Source organism: Staurois parvus, unplaced genomic scaffold, assembly GCF_062004578.1.
Source record: "Staurois parvus isolate SC_StPar_1 unplaced genomic scaffold, SC_StPar_1.0 ptg000027l, whole genome shotgun sequence".
Taxonomy (NCBI): domain Eukaryota; kingdom Metazoa; phylum Chordata; class Amphibia; order Anura; family Ranidae; genus Staurois; species Staurois parvus.
The window spans coordinates 5,258,678-5,273,287 of NW_028317823.1; the positions used below are offsets into that span (position 1 = coordinate 5,258,678).

At 41.5% G+C, this 14,610-nt stretch overlaps 1 protein-coding gene across 3 annotated transcripts in view; it reads left to right on the forward strand.

The window, feature by feature from the left end:
• Positions 1–14,610, forward strand: part of NOX4 (NADPH oxidase 4) — a 352,340-nt gene that overhangs the window by 159,688 nt on the left and 178,042 nt on the right. For all 3 annotated transcript variants that reach the window (XM_089656614.1, XM_089656605.1, XM_089656621.1), the window contains exon 10: positions 12,921–13,085. In XM_089656614.1, coding sequence (XP_089512740.1) covers positions 12,921–13,085 — 165 coding nt within the window. The remainder of the gene's footprint in view (positions 1–12,920; positions 13,086–14,610) is intronic.

Sequence of the window (14,610 nt, forward strand, 5' to 3'; positions counted from 1 at the left end):
TAGAGAATGGTAGATCAGTTACAAAAACTTTCAGAAAACCTACTGCAGCTAATACATTACTTGAGGCAAGGAGTTACCATCCACATTCATTGATTACGGGGATACACATTGGACAGTTTCTGCGGTGTCGTATAAACTGTTCAAATATTAATGATTTCAAATTAGAGGCACAAGATCTCTATAAAAGATTATGGAGCGTGGCTATTCTCATTCTCAGATCAGAAAGGCAAGGAAACGAGCATTAAATGTTGACAGGAAAATGCTACTGTCCCATAAAGAGGAAGATAACTTGGTTAAACAGACCCCCCAATCAGTTAGCATGATAACCCAATATGGAGCACAATGGAAGGAAGTTAAACAGGTTCTGGAAAAACATTGGAAGATCCTTACACAGTGCCCCAATTTAGGTAGAATTGTAGGAGAATGTCTGCAAATGGTAGCTAGGAGAGCACGAAACCTTGGTGATTTAATTATTCATTCAGACTATCAACCCTTTAAACAATCCACTTGGCTTACCTCATGCACCAAAGGGATGTTTAGCTGTGGAAGATGTCAGATTTGTAAATGTGTGGATCGGACAGATAGATTTTCTGATTCTGACAATAAGGCCCAATATAAAATTCAAAGCCTTATAAATTGCTCCACATCTAGAGTACTGTATATGGTAACCTATCCATGTAAAAAAAATGTACATTGGTAAAACTAAAAGGCAACTTAAAGTACGTATAGGTGAACATTTTAGGGACATTAAATCTAATGAACCTGAAAGTAATCTAGCTCAACACTATTCAAGGTATCATGGAGGTAAATTAGAAGGTACTATGGTTAAAGGAATCTATGTACTTAACCATTTCAATACCGGGCAATTTTCCCCTTCCTACCCAGGCCATTTTTCAGCTTTCAGCGCTCTCACACTTTGAATGACAATTGAGTGGTCATACAACATTGTACCCAAACTAAAATTTTATCATTTTCTTCACACAACTAGAGCTTTCTTTTGGTGGTATTTAATCACTGCTGGGGTTTTTATTTTTTGCTAAATTAACAAAAAAAGACCGAAAATGTTGAAAAAAAACAAATTTTTCTTTGTTTCTGTTATAAAGATTTGCAAATAAATAATTGTTCTTCATAAATTTAGGCCAAGATGTATTCTGCTACATGTCTTTGGTAAAAATAACCCAAATTAGGATGTATTTTTTAGTTTGTAGCAAAGTTATAGAGTTCACAAACTGTGGGGTAGATCTGAATATTGATCAATCCTGAAGTACTGACAGCCAATCTAATTTCTTGAGGTCCAAGAATGTCAGAACAGTACAGATATCCCCCAAATGACCCCTTTTTGCAGAGTAGACAGTCTGATGTACTTCATGAGAGACTTGGCGAGTTTTTTGAAGTTGTATTTTTTTTGGCATAATTTTTCGGAAAATGAAAAAATGCAAAAAATTATTTTCACTATTTTTTTTTACATACTGTCACCAGTGCAGTACAGCGTCATCATATAACTGGCATGGCAGTGATCATGGACACTGGCTGGTGACAGTATGAAAAAAAAATAAAATTTTTTTTTTTTTACTTTTTTTTTATTACATTTTTTTTCTTTTTTTAAGATTTATTTTTCATATTTCACTATGTCCAAAGTAGTACAATGTTACCATAGTAACATTGTACTACTTTGGGGAAGTGATCAGTATTTTTTTTTTTTGCACAATTTGCTTATAGCAGATCTGCCATTGGCCGTGTCCGAGCTACATGGCTGGTGACAGATCGCACCCCTGCGTGGCTCTGCAAGTGCGAAAACTGCACAATGCGTCCACCTGGAAATCTAGAGCGTTTTCCCAGCCGCCATTCGGCTATTGGCTGGGAGGGAAGTGGTTAATTTCCCGCAGAGAAGGGGTGATTTTGATAAAGAGCTTCTAAAACGTGAAAAACACTGGATATATAAGCTTGATACTTTATATCCTAAGGGGTTAAATGTTGAACTTGATCTCCAAGTGTTTTTATATAAATAGGGAAGTATAAGAAATTATATTGGATCTATGGTACTTTCCCCTCTGTGAATAGGGTACTCCTAAATCGATTTCCTCTTTAGGTATTGCTGAGGTATAGAATTTCTTATGTTTCCCACTGTGATTAATGCCAGGTATTCATAAGTTTTTCTATAATGACCGCTTTTTTATCTATTTCCAAATGAGATGCTTTGTCTGGAATTTATTTGCATATATGGGCGGGAATCCGTCTGAAATAAATGGAGCTTTGAGCTATGCATTCAATTGGTCCTGACAAAGCTGAGTAAGATACGGCCATGGGCGAAATGCGTTAATGTCACACGTCAGTGACGTCACTATCCGTCAGACGCATTGGCACCATACACCTAGTCCTGCATGGGACACAGATACACATGCTCGCGGTGAGCGTTCATTAAGCTTCAGCCCGAAGCGGAGCCCGTTTGTCCACAGTCCCGATGCTGGTGGCTGCCTCCGGGACATCGGGCCTGAATCCAACTATGAGAGAGATTATGCATCGTCCTTTATTCATTGAACGGGTGGTGAGTGGAATACTGAAAATATAAGAAAGGAAGTACGGCCTTTTGGCCGTCAACATTTGATAGACTTAGTGACAACCACATTGACTATCTCTTATGTCACTTATTCACTACAGGATGGGGACATCATGCTACACTTCTTGAAAGGTGCATAGCACCCTGTTTTCATTATAGAGCATGGATACTCCTACAATCTACACAACAGATATATAATAAGGGAGACATCTAGTCCACATGCTGGCAGTGAAGAATCCCTACATTATATTGGCAGGGCCCTGCCAATTCAATTAAAGATGACGGATGTCATAGGGACAAATCACCTTTGTCATTAAGTTTATTTCACAGTACTATCTCTGGACATGACTGTCTATCCATCAGTTAACAACCACTCATCCCTGCTGAAAGTGCCATATATATGTATATTATATTATATTAATTTTTTTCACAACACACTATAGCATCAGGTTTCAGTGCTTGTTCAAGCAATTCAATTTTTGTGCTACATTCTCTCTCTTGGATCCTTGCCCTGAGCTGGATTTTTTCACTAAAATACTATTAGTAATTACTCAAATTCCTCAATCTATACTATACTGGTACCAATGTCTACACTATTGCATATTTGATGTATAGCCTATTAAGGTGATAATTTTTTGATTACATCCCCTACATGGTGGTGTTACCTATGTGTCTGTGCTCTATATGTTTTAGACCTAGTGTCATTACATCTATAGCACTAATATATTTATGACTGGTCATGATGTCTTTCTTTTAATAATTTTTGGTTTTAGGTCATACTTTTTTGTATTATCTCATCTTGTGGGGATGGATAACTGGGGTATTTAAATACAAGTGAAACTCTAAAAATTAGAATATCGTGCAAAAGTTCATTTATTTCAGTAATACAACTTAAAAGGTGAAACTAATATATGAGATAGACTCATTACATGCAAAGCAAGATAGTTTAAGCCGTGATTTGTCATAATTGTGATGTTTATGGCTTACAGCTCATGAAAACCCCAAATCCACAATCTCAGAAAATTAGAATATTACATGCAATCAATAAAACAAGGATTGTACATAGAATAATATCGGACCTCTGGAAAGTATAAGCATGCTTATGTACTCAGTACTTGGTTTGGGCCCCTTTTGCAGCAATTACTGCCTCAATGCAGCGTGGCATGGAAGCTATCAGTCTGTGGCACTACTGAGGTGTTATAGAAGACCAGTATGCTTCAATAGAGGCCTTCAGCTCTTCTGCATTGTTCGTTCTCTTGTCTCTCATCTTTCTCTTGGGGTTCAGGTCAGGCGATTTTTCTGTCCATTCAAGCACAGTAATCCCACGCTCATTGAACCAGGTTTTGGTGCTTTTGGCAGTATGGGCAGGTGCCAAGTCCTGCTGGAAAATGAAGTCAACATCCCCATAAAGCTCATCTGCGGAAGGAAGCATGAAGTGCTCCAAAATCTCCTGGTAGACGGCTGCGTTGACCCTGGACTTAATGAAGCACAGTGGACCAACACCAGCAGATGACATGGCTCCCCAAATCAACAGAGACTGTGGAAACTTCACACTGGACTTCAAAGATCTTGCAGTGTGTGCCTCTCTATTCTTCCTCCATACTCTGGGTCCTTGGTTTCTAAATAAGATGCAAAAGTTGCTCTCATCAGAAAAGAGGACTTTGGACCACTGAGCAACAGACCAGGTCTGTTATTCTTTAGCCCAGTTAAGACGCTTCTGACATTGTTTGTTGTTCAGGAGCGGCTTGACAAGAGGAATACAACATTTGAAGCCCATGTCCAGGATCCGTCTGTGTGTGGTGGCTCTTGATGCACTGACTCCAGCCTCAGTCCACTCCTTGTGAAATGTTTGTGAAAACGTTTGAATGGCCTTTTCCTGACAATCCTCTCCAGGCTGCGGTCATCCCTGCTGCTTGTGCACCTTTTTCTTCCACACTTTTCCCTTCCACATAACTTTCTATTAATGTGCTTTTGACACAGCACTTTGGGAACATCCAACTTCTTTTGCAATTACCTTTTGAGGCTTTCCCTCCTTATGGAGGGTGTCATTGATGGTTTTCTGCACAACTGTCAGGTCAGCAGTCTTTCCCATGATTGTAATTCCTACTGAACCAGACTGAGAGACCATTTAAAGGTTCAGGAACCCTTTGCAGATGTTATGGCTTAATTAGCTGATTATAGTGGGACACTTTGAGCCGAGAATATTGCACCTTCTCACAATATTCTCATTTTCTGAGATTGTGGATTTGGGGTTTTTATGAGCTGTAAGCCATAATCATCACAATTATGACAAATCACGGCTTGAACTATCTTGCTTTGCATGTAATGAGTCTATCTCATATATTAGTTTCACCTTTTAAGTTGCATTACTGAAATAAATGAACTTTTGCACGATATTCTAATCTTTCGAGTTTCACCTGTATATGTCTAATATGTGCATTGTTTGTAATAAAGCATAATTTTTTAGAAATCTTAATCTTTGAGTATCGCTTTCTGTCCATAATGTAACCGCTTTTTGTGAATTCTTTTCCAAACCCCCCCCCCCCTTTTTTTGGTGCCTGGTTTTTGTTTACTTGCCAGATAATATACGTTCAGCGATATGATAAACATATAGGGTTTCATGTTCTTCTGTTATTAGTTTAAAGCGGAACTTCCCCTTTTTGGGTGGAGCTTAAAGTAAAATCAGTCTGTATATGCAGTAAAGCATGCTTGTTATACTCACTGTGGAACCTAAGGGGTTAATCCTCTGCATTGTGTAAAAAGGATGTTTGTTCTTGTCTTCTCTGATCCTCCCCTTCTTCCATTGCCCCGACTCATCTCCTGATAAGACAGTCTTTGGAGTCACTCTACACATGCTCAGTTTAATGTGTATTTCTAGAGAGTTTTTTGTTTCTTTGGGAGAGTGCAAGTGATCAGCACAAGGCCAATCAGCACTGTCCAGACAGAGGGTCAGGGGTTATGCAGCCTCATAGGACAGTCAGAGAAGAATGAAAACTCCTCCTATAAGCTTTAACCAGTGCTCTCCTGGACTCTGACAGAAGTCACAAGACTGGTCTTACTGCTGATGAGAAAATGTATTTAGCAGTTTATATTTACTAAAATAATTGCATTTCCATGTTGTATGTATTGTGGGAAACCGGATATAGTGGATGCAGGGTCCTGGGAGACCAGAAATAGTGGATTCAGGGTCCTGGGTTTGGTAACACTTTAAATCTATGAATACAAATTTGCTTTAGAGCATTTTCCACTAGAAATTGTAGGACTTGTAGAAAGAAGTACTTGTAGAAAACTTGTAGAACTTGTGTATCTTTTATTCTGTTTAGTTTGTCTACCTAAAGCCTGTCAACACCAGCCTGTGCCTGTGTGGGTGTCACAATTGCCTGCCATCTCCTCCGGAGACCCTATTTCACCCCACACAAGGGCCATCCATCGTGTTTCCCAGGGCACACAGCCAGAAAATGTTGCTGTTGAAGCATGATGTCATTTTGCTATGACATCATCCCGGACAGCTAGAGAGGGGAAAGGGTTCCACAAGTCTTCCTGACATTTATTACATTCTTCTCTTTCTTTAGGTCTTCTGTTCTGTAGAAAGATTGTTTATGAGGTCCTTGTGCCTTCAATTAGTTCAGGGCCATGTTGTTTGCATCATAAAATATTGGATCTGTCATGTTGTAAGGAATATACAAAGTTCTGCAAAGGATAGAGGAGGTAGACTCCTGGCTTGTTTGCAAGTTTGAAGGTTACAAAGAACTGTGTTCTTGAAATGTGAAGATTAAAGCTGAAGTCTAATGTGCTTATAACCACTTGAGTTCTGGAAGATTTTACCCTCTTCACAAGTAGGCCATTTTTTTGCTATATAGCATTGCTCTATTTTAACTTGTAATAGTGTGGTCATGCAATGCTGTACGCAAATGACATTTTTTAATCATTTTTTTCACACAAATAGAGCTTTCTTTTGGTGGCATTTGATCACCTCTGTGTTTTTAATTTTTTGAGAGATAAAATAAAATAAAAAAACATTTTGGAAAAAAAACAAAACATTTTTTCTTTCTGCTTCAAAACATATCTAATAAAAAATAAATAAAACAAATAACATTTCTTTATAAATTTTGGGCAAAATTTATTCTGTTAGATGCTTATATACTGGATTATTTTTTAAATAGTAGCTAGTAGCAATGATCAGTGACTTATAACAGGACTGTGATAGTACGGTGGGCAGTCTGACACTAACTGATGCTGGGGGAACTGACTAACTGCCACTGATATCACCAGTGACACTAATATAGTGATCAGTGGTAATACTATACACTGTCACTGTAATAATGACAGTGGTTGGGAAGGGGTTAACATCTAGGGTGATCAAGGGGTTAAATCTGTGTAAAGTGTGCTGCTTTTTACTAATCACCTCTTAGTTTCTCATCCCTGCTTTGCAGGGATGGGAAACAATGAGGTTGGTCCCTCTGGACAGAGTTCTGTGTTAAATGTCAACACAGAGTCCTGGGCTGTGATTGGACACAGCCGATCAGCAGGTCCTGGCCATGAATCTTTGACTTGCTGATGGGTCCCTCTGTGTACAATCACAGTAGGCAGGCGGGGACAGGGGAGAGCGTACACCCGAAATCTGGAAACAGGCAGCAACGCACGAGTATGTCTGTCAGGAATGGACTCACCAATGGTGGTGGGACTCACCTGCCTTGTGGGCTGCAGTACCAGGGCTGGCCAGCGGGTGCTCTCAGCAGCCAGAAGCTCACTCCTGCAATCAAGCCATCACCTGAGGCTGATTGCAGGAGGTGTATTTAAGGAATGGCCAGGCCTGCAGTCAGGGCCTTGATGTTATGCCAGGGATCCGGGTATGACCAGAAATGTGTGGGAACACAGGTGTAGTCAGGGCTGGCAAGGTGGAATGGTCGGGCAGGCCGTTTGGTACTGTTAAGCACCACCTGGCGGCGTCTCTAGCAGCCCACAGCACGGGGTTCCTCAGGGCGCGGGGTCTAAGTCCCAATCTGCTTATTCACCAGGGCCCCTGATGGTGGGGATGGACTTGGAGCAGACTGAGACCAGGTCGCGACCCCTGAGTACGTCCGGCAATGGTAGAGAGCATCGTCAGAGGTGTGCAGGGAAAGGAGTCTGACGTGAAGAGGCTGGAGGCCTGGTAATAGGGACAGATCTGTGCGGGATGGATGGATCGTCTGGGTAGCGTAAGGCATAGTCAGGCAGGCCAGGTCAGCAATGTGCGGGCAGCGAGGTAACGGAGGAGCAGGCAGAGAATGGTCAGGGTCACAAGCCGGGTTCAGTAACTCACGGGCAGCGCGGTACAGAGGATCAGGCAGAAGGATGGTCAGGCAAGCAGGGTTTAAACAGGAGACGGTCAGCAGGGTCAGGAACAATGCAGAGGTCGGCAACAGAAGATTCTCAGGATACCAGGTACAGGGGTTCATGGGAAACAATACACCAAGGCCCTGACTGCAGGCCTGGCCATTCCTTAAATACACCTCCTGCAATCAGCCTTAGGTGATGGCTTGATTGCAGGAGTGAGCTTCTGGCTGCTGAGAGCACCCATTGGCCAGCCCTGGTACTGCAGCCCACAAGGCAGGTGAGTCCCACCACCATTGGCGAGTCCATTCCTGACAATGTCAGTTTGCTTGTGCAGACTGCCCACCCGCAATGTACTGCGGACGAGTGGATATTTAGTCTTCCCTGGTTCCTCCTTTCCCCACTTATCATGCAAATTCCATTTGTAACAACTTCAATATCCAACACTTTCACCCCCTTCCTGTCCAGGCCAATGTTTTACTTTCAGTGCTGTCACACTTTGAATGACAGTTACTCAGCCATGGAACACTGTACACAAATTAAATTTGTAGCATTTTTTTCATACAAATAGAGCTTTCTTTTGGTGGTATTTTTTTCTTCTGTTCTGTTATAACATTTTCCAAAATAATCTTTTTTCATGAACTTAGGCTAAAATGTATTCTGCTACATTTCTTTGGTAAAAATAACCCAAATCAGTGCATATTATTTTACCTGTAGGAAAATTATAGAGTCTACAAACTATGGGATATATCTGAAAATCTATCAATCCTGATGTATTGACAGCCTCTTTTCCTGAGGCCCTAAAATTCCAGGAAAGTACAAATATCCCCCAAATGACTCATTTATGAAAAGTAGACAGTCCAAGGTATTTAGTAAGAAGCATGGTGAGTTAGTTGTAATTTTTGGTTACAATTTTTTGGAAAATGAATACATTTAAACATTTTTTTTTAATGATTTTTTTTTTTTACATACTGTCACCAGTGCAGTACAGCATTATCATATAACTGGTGTGGCGGTGATCAGGGCAATACAGTGTTACCATAGTAACACTGTACTACTCTGGGGAGATGATCAGGGTTTTGTTTTTTTACACATTATGATTGTTTATACCAGTGATAAACATCACACCCTTCCTCAGTATTTCATGCAGGGACCCTCAGCCCTGATGAAAGCAGTGGGATGCCTTTTGGGAGGAATTATGTGATTATCAAAATGTCTTCATGGGTAGATGTCAGTCTGGTGCAGAAATACTGCTACAGGGTGGCACGGGTGTGCAAAATCACGTGTATATATACATGATTTTGCAGTTCCGGGTAGGGGCCGCCATTCGTGGCCTTGGCTGTCAATCACTGGGTCCTGGCAAATGAATCCTTGCTGGCACCCGGTGATCACCGAGTATCTCCGACGGGGGAGAGACCTGTTTTTTGAGGAGGAGGGGGTGGTCAACTGTGTCAGTAGAGAGGTTCAAGAGTAAGAATATGAAATAGTGACCATTAGTTTTAGCGGTTAGCAAGTTGTTTTTGAGTTTTAGGAGAGCAGTTTCTGTGGAGTGTTGTGGGCAAAATCCAGACTAAAGGGGATCAAGAAGGTTATTCTCAATAAGGTGGCAGCTCAGCTGGTTGTAGACTAGACGTTCAAGGAGTTTGAAGGAAAAAGGGAGTAAGGAGATGGGTCTTAGGTTTCTAAGATTGGTGGGGTCCAGTGAGGCCTTTTTAAGTATGGGGGTGACTAGCACATGTTTTAGAGAGTCAGTAGAAAGGGGGAAATTGAAGATATGAGTTAAAGAGTGAAGGATAGAGCCAGAGAGTCTCCGTAGTATTTGTGAGGGAACAGGGTCCAGGGGATAGATGGTTAGGTGGGCTTTATAAAAAAGTTTACCAAGCTCCTATATAGTAGCTGGGTTAAAGAAGGGAAGTATAGATTGTGCATGTGGACAAGGAGTGTAGAGCGAGAGAGATATTTATGCACAGTGGTCAATCTCGTCACAAATATCAAGTATCCATCTTATTTTTTAAGTGATTAGCGATCTCCTGGGTAGTGAGTGAATTAGTGAGTGGAGGTAAAGAAGGACGAAGTAGAGAGTTAAAGGTAGAAAAGACTAGATGGGAATTGTGTGAAGGGGTGTTAATGAGAGTGATAAAATAGGTCTGTTTGGCAGTGTGGAGACAGGAGTTGTATTTTTTAAGGGCAGATTTTTTATTAGTCGAAGTCTTGCTGGGTCTTAGTCTTACACCATAAACTCTCCAGAGCATGGCTACGTTTTTTGAGGCATCTGATACTGTCTCTTTGCTAGGGCTGTAGCAGTTGGGGCCTTATTCTGTGTGTAGGGAGGGGGCCAATGTGTCCACGAACATGGTGACAATGAACTGTTTTAGACAGAAGTGAACAGGTTGGGGCAGGACAGGACTGAGATTTTGTCATAGAGACAATCTGTTGCCGAAAAAAGAAGAGAGGGGTTAAGATAGTGAAGGTTTCCACGGGTAACTATTTAGTAGTTGGAAGACAAGGAGGAGGAAGCCAAGGAGAAAGTGAAGCTAATAAGGGAGTGATGAGAGAGTGTAAACGGAAAGTTGGTGAGGATGTCAAGGAGTGCATAGGTAGGAGAATACAAGGTCGAAGCAGTTACCATTCGAGTGAGTAAAAGCATGTGTCCATTATTTTAGGTCAAAAAAAGTGGTTAGGCTTAGAAGTTTAGAGGTAGCAGGAGTGTTAAGAATTACAGGGATGTTGAAGTCACCAAGAATGATTGTGGGAATGTAAGAAGAGAGAAAGTAAGGCAGCCAGGCAGAGAAGTCATTAAGGAAGCTTGATACTGGTCCAGGAGGTCGATAGATCACCGCAATTCTTAAAGAAACTGGAGAGAATAGACGAATAGCGTGAACTTCAAATGAGGAGAGGAACAGAGAGGGAGGTGAATAAAGGACCTGAAAAGTGCTTTGAGGGGATAGGAGGATTCCAACTCCACCTCCTTTCCATCCACTAAGCCTTGGAGAGTGAGTCCAAAGGAGACCACCATGGGAGAGGGCAGCAGGAGAGGGAAAGTCAGATTCAATGAAGCCAGGTTTCCGTAATTGCAAGAAGGTTAAAGGAGTTTGTGATAAAAAGGTCATGGACAGAGGTGAGTTTGTTACAGACAGAGCGGGCATTCCAAAGGGCACAGGAACAGGGGAGGCTGGTGCTAGAAAGAGGAATAGTAACCAGATTGTGTGGATTGCGGCCGCTGTTGGAGGATAGGGTGTGCCAGGTGTATTGGTCAAAGGAAAAAGATGGCGGTCTCCAGATGTTAGGAGAAGCAGAAGGGTGAGAGAGGTAATATGGGAGTATGACTTATATGGAGGGACAGGTCCTAGTGTCCTGGAGGTTTTATTAGTATGTGGGTTCAGAATTAGAAGGAGTTGATGAGTACAGTAATAAGGTGAAGACAGGAGTGAGGGTGATATATATAAGTTGTGGAGTGGAGAAGAAGGTTGAAGGAGAGAGAGTTTGAGAAGGAGGAGTAGGGATTGCATGTTACAAAGTGGTGAGATGAAGAAGCAGACTGGGTAAGAGATGAAAAAGCTGGATGGGGAAACAGGTCACCTGTAGTCTGGTTAGTATTTGAAGTTGTCTGCTGTGGTTTCTCACTTTGTGCTTTCACTGAAGTTCAGAGCCGAAGTGCAATGCTCAATCCAAGATCAATACTTTATCCATGATGATAGTTGCCAATGCTGCCCCTGGCTGTGCCTCCCCTAAGGAAGGCCTACATTTACATTGAGTTGGGTGGGGGTATTGCCAATTAATCAATTAAGAGTGCATAGGATATACACATGGCTAGCAGGGCAAATTTCTCACACCAAAGGAGGACTACAAGAGACAAAAAGAGAGCAGGAGGGCAAAGTTGTAAAGATTAGGATCAACTCATAAATTTGAGTTAGACAATAAGAGCAAAATAAACACCACAGTAATAGAGATTTTGGAAGCAGAATGACCAATAAGAACACTGAGAGTTATGAATCATCTTCAGTTAGAGGTGGATTTTAAAAGCAATATAGATTACCATATAGCAGTGCAGGGTAAATTAACATCCATACATGGCATGGGTGATAGTACAGATGGATATTGCTCGCAGACATTTACTTTATCCATGATGATAGCTGCCAATGCTACCCATGGCTGTGCTGCCCCTACCTTTGTCATCAACCAGGCTGGTTATTCACCAGTTGTCAGGTCCCCGATGCCACCATGCTAACTGTTGGAAGCTGGCTGTAACTCCTTGTGATTTCACACCCGAGTCCCCCACTGCACATGTGCGAGCTGCGCTGCATCCTCTGAATGGTCTCACAGCCTCCTGAGACCTGTGATATGTCTCAAGAGGCTGCGGGCAGGGGGAGAGGGTGGCAAATTTCTACTCAGATCACCTAGGCAATCCTGGTGGAAATGAGAGTGGGTATCTGTCAAAACCAGGTACCCACTCTACTCCCCCCAAAAATTGGCCAAATGTTGAGTTGGGGGGGGCAGAAAAGCAGAACTGTGAAGGGGTGAAGTTAAGGTTTAACACTGCCCTCCTAATACTTACCTGAACACCATCTCTAGAGTTTACAAGGTAGGATAAAAAAAAAATTAAAGCAGCTCTTTAATCATTAAATTTATTTTTTTATGTAAATTTAACTTGGTATCAACCACTTGCATTCTATGCTCATCAGAGCTCAGGCAGGGGGAGGGAGAAGTAGCACAAGGAGACAGACGGGTATGCTGCAAAGCAAGGATCATGCTAATAGAAGGAGAGAGCAAAGTGACAGAGAGGTGAGGTCATTGGTGTGCTGCTTCTTCATTCACTGTCCAGTCACTTTGACTTCTAAGTGAACTTGCAGCAGAGAATGATCGGGCCTCTTATATATATTTTATTGGATAATTTATCTGTAAACCTAAAGTTCAGATTTAACACCAGTACTAAAATTTATTTTTAAAAATGAATAAATTATTTGTGTAATATATTCACACAGTCGATGACTCTTTAACCCTCATGAAGGATGGTAATTCTCTCTCTGACATGCTGTCTGTTTCTGTTTAGACCTGGATGTGGATTTCAGCTCCCCTGTGCTTGTACTGCACTGAGAGGTTATACAGATATTTCCGCAGCACTAAACCTGTGACCATCACTTCCGTCATTCTTCATCCATGTAAAGTCCTTGAAATTAGGATGATAAAAGAAAACTTTAAAGCCAGCCCTGGTCAAGTAAGTAAATTTATTGGTCTCATTGCTAGTTATAATGTCAGACAAAAGCAAAATCAATAAACAGTCTATGGCGATTGTTCTAAAACAAATCTTCAGTCTTTCCTTGCTATCATTTTACATGTGCCAATGTGGTAATAGCTTCATACAAAGACTGTGCGACAGACAGTGTATTGGGTGTATTAGTTACAGTAATTAAAATGTCATGGAACTTTATATGAGGTACAACAAATACAATATAATAATAAGACTGCTTTCACATTGATCTGTTTTTATTCTGCTTTTGTTTTTAAAAAAAGTAGAAAAAAAATGTGTGATCATGTATTCCTATGGAACTCTTCGCATTGGTCATTTGCAGTTCCAGTGCGGTTTTTCAAAGTTCTACTTGTTGCATTTTTGGTGCGTTAAAAAAATGCACCAAAAACGCACTTCCTCTTTGAATTCAGTGGAAAATGCAGCAACAACGCATCAAAAACATACTTGTGTTGCGTTTTTGGTGCTTTTTTGAGTCACATGTCTTGTAAAACATGCACTGCAAATACAGTAAAAACTCGGTAAAGACACATATGCTTTTTGGCCGTGGATCAGTGTGAAAGTAGCCTAATACAGAACAATAATAGGATAATTATATACAGGACATGTCTATATTAAATAAACTAGTTGGTCTGCTATAGTTAGAGCTCCATACCTAACACGCAAATATTAGTGTTCTAGTTCCACAAGGTAACAGTCAAATGCCAAGATCAAGCGCATCCCAATGCTCAACGCGTTTCGTGAACATTATTCACTTCCTCTGGATTAAATGCTACTGACATGGTATCATATTTAGCATTTCAACATAATAACTTAACATGTATATAGATGAATTAAAGTGATTTTAAGGCTTATTTTTTTTTAAGAAAATATCTATACTTACTTGCTGTGTGTAGTGGTTTTCCACAGAGTGGCCTTGATCCTCCTCGTCTCGGGTCCTGGCAAGCTCTATTGGCTCTTCCCTCCTGTCAGGTGCCCCCACAGCAAGTAGCTTGCTATGGGGGCACCCACTGCTCCGCTGGCCCCACCCCCTCTCTCTTCTCATTAGCTCACTGACTGTGATTTACAGCAGTGGGAGCAAATGGTTCCCGCTTCTGTCTCAGCCAATGAGAAGAAACAAATCAATGAACACACACAAAACAAACAACAGGACAAACACAAAAAGGACATAAACCAATAAACAAAGCAAACAAAACAAAACAGCAAAACAAACAACTAAACAGCTCCAGGGAGGGAGGGCAGGAGAAACCTCACCCGTGCTGCACAAGCTCCGACTGACCTCCGACAAGTCCCAACCCCTCTCCTCACTCTAGCAAGACCACCCTCAAGCCCGATTGCTCCAATCAGGTGAGTAACCACCCCCATCTGCCTATACTCCCACCCAAATCCAGTCTCCACCTCATCTGCAAGCCCCAGTCATGCTGGCTCTCCCTTTTAGCTTTACTCAGTCCAGGCCCTGACTGCACAATTGAGTGGAGATAGCGGTGATGTCATT